Below are 2,500 nucleotides of genomic sequence, written 5' to 3' on the forward strand. Positions count from 1 at the left end.
ACGCACCCCTGAGCCCCCCAAGTACTGCTCCCTACCCCAGGATTCACCCCCGAAGTATGAGGATTTATTTCCCCTAGCGGATTTTTCGTTAGCGTGTAAGAATAGTGGTGGTGGTGGTGGTGGTGGTGGTGGTGGTGGTGGTGGTAGCAAAGTGGTGAATAATAACTACACAAATGAGAATAATAATAGTGGTAGTGGTGGTGATGGTGGTGGTGGTGGTGGTGATAGTGGTAGTGGTGACGTGAATGCTAATGCTTCTACAAGTGCTGATAAAGATACTACTACTACTACTATTACTACTACTACTACTGATGCTGCTGCTACTACTGCTACTACTACTACTGCTACTATTACTACCACAGACAATACCACCTCTGCTACTGCTACTACTACTACTTCTACGAGTACTACTACTACTACTACTACTGCTACACTATCACCACCTACTTTAGACATCCCTACTACTACTACTACTACTACTACTACCACCGGCTCTACCACCCCCTCCCCCCTCTCCTAACAGATCTCCACGACCTAATAGATTAACCACTACTACTACTACTACTACTACTACTACTACTACTACTCCTACCACTCCTCCAGCCCTCCCCCCTCCCCCCTCCCCCAATAGATCACCAATGACTAATAGAAGATGAAATAGTTAAATATGTAAATAGTATTAATTTTTTTTAAGGTTTATATGAGACACCCCTTAAAAATATCAAAGAAAACGGTGATTGGAAGAAAACGGAGGATAGGAGTGGGAAAAAAAGTGGATTTGTGTCAATTTGAAAGGTTGTGAGCGAAATATTGAATAGAAAACGACGATTAATGATAGAAAACGAGAATTAGTGGAGTCTTGAGCGAATACATAAGGATAGTGTATAGAAAACGGAGAACGAATGATAAAAGAAAATGTAGAGAAAGAAAATGGGAAATAATAATGATGGATAAGGAGACAGAGTGAATACAAATGAAAAGAAAATGGTAAAGAATGTGTTTATAAATATACCGTAGTCCGTCCATAAAATAAGAGGTTGTCACAGAAAACGGGAGGCAAAAAGTGACCTTGTGCTGTGTAAGAAAACGGGATGAGAGAGAGAGAGAGAGAGAGAGAGAGAGAGAGAGAGAGAGAGAGAGAGAGAGAGAGACTTCCATACATATAGAAAGATTGTAGTTTCATATTACAGAGAGAGAGAGAGAGAGAGAGAGAGAGAGAGAGAGAGAGAGAGAGAGAGAGACTTCCATATATATTAAAAGATTGTAGTCTTATATTACATTGAAAGAGAGAGAGAGAGAGAGAGAGAGAGAGAGAGAGAGAGAGAGAGAGACATGGCTTTGCTCAAATAGTGCCAATGTTATTATTATTGTTATGAGAGAGAGAGAGAGAGAGAGAGAGAGAGAGAGAGAGAAGTGCCTTATGTTAATTAAGAACAATTACTTAATTACAAATAACTCATGAAGGTGCAAACTACTATTATTATTATTATTATTATTATTATTATTATTATTATTATTATTATTATTATTATTATTTATATGCATACTACACACACACACACACACACACACACACACACACACACAAGCCAGAGGACCGGGGTTCGATTCCCCGGCTGGATGGAGATATTTGGATGTGTCTCCTTTGACGTGTAGCCCCTGTTCACTGTTCACTGTTCAGTGTTCAGTGTTCACTGTTCACTGTTCAGTGTTCACTGTTCAGTGTTCAGTGTTGAGTGTTGAGTGTTGAGGTAGCAGTGAGTAGGTAGGGGATGTAAATGGAGGAGTTGTGAGGTTGTTGTCCCGGTGTGTGGTGTGTGCCTGGTCTCAGGCCTAGCCCAAGATCGGAAACAATGAGCTCTGAGCTCGCTCCGTAGGGTAACGTCTGGCTGTCTCTCACACACTGCACCAGATCAAACGGTGAAACACACTACTACTACTACTACTACTACTACTACTACTACTACTCTCTTACTACTACTACTACTACTACTACTACTACTACTACTACTACTACTACTACTACTACTACTACTACTACTACTACTACTACTACTACTACTACTACTACTACTACTACTACTACTACTACTACTACTACTACTACTACTACTACTACTACACTACACACACACACACACACACACACACACACACACACACACACACACACACACATATAGTGGCATTATATTATGTTATTTCTCCGTTTTCTATGTACAGGGTAAACTTGTGTATTTGAGAGAGAGAGAGAGAGAGAGAGAGAGAGACATTCCATTAATAGATACATATTTCTTGATTGTGATTATATTTAACTTTTCCAGAGAGAGAGAGAGAGAGAGAGAGAGAGTTACATACACAAAAATACTCGTAATTATAAACAGACAAACAAACAAATGTACAAAGACGGTTTTTATCTATGTAATCCTAACCTAATTATTATTATTATTATTATTATTACTAGTATTGTTATTATTACTATTATATATAATCTTTTCCT

The 2,500-nt window shown here is 39.0% G+C and overlaps 1 protein-coding gene across 1 annotated transcript in view; it reads left to right on the forward strand.

Moving 5' to 3' along the window:
* The window catches only part of LOC123501296 (beclin-1-like protein B), a 16,416-nt gene extending 14,876 nt beyond the window's left edge, over window positions 1-1,540 (forward strand). Inside the window, exon 3 of the mRNA XM_045250093.1 lies at window positions 1-1,540. This exon is cut by the window's left edge and continues 300 nt beyond it. Coding sequence (XP_045106028.1) covers window positions 1-520 — 520 coding nt within the window. The 3' untranslated portion in view covers window positions 521-1,540.
* The last annotated feature ends 960 nt before the right edge of the window (window positions 1,541-2,500 follow it).

The sequence above is a fragment of the Portunus trituberculatus genome, chromosome 1 (genome assembly GCF_017591435.1).
Source record: "Portunus trituberculatus isolate SZX2019 chromosome 1, ASM1759143v1, whole genome shotgun sequence".
NCBI classification, from domain to species: domain Eukaryota; kingdom Metazoa; phylum Arthropoda; class Malacostraca; order Decapoda; family Portunidae; genus Portunus; species Portunus trituberculatus.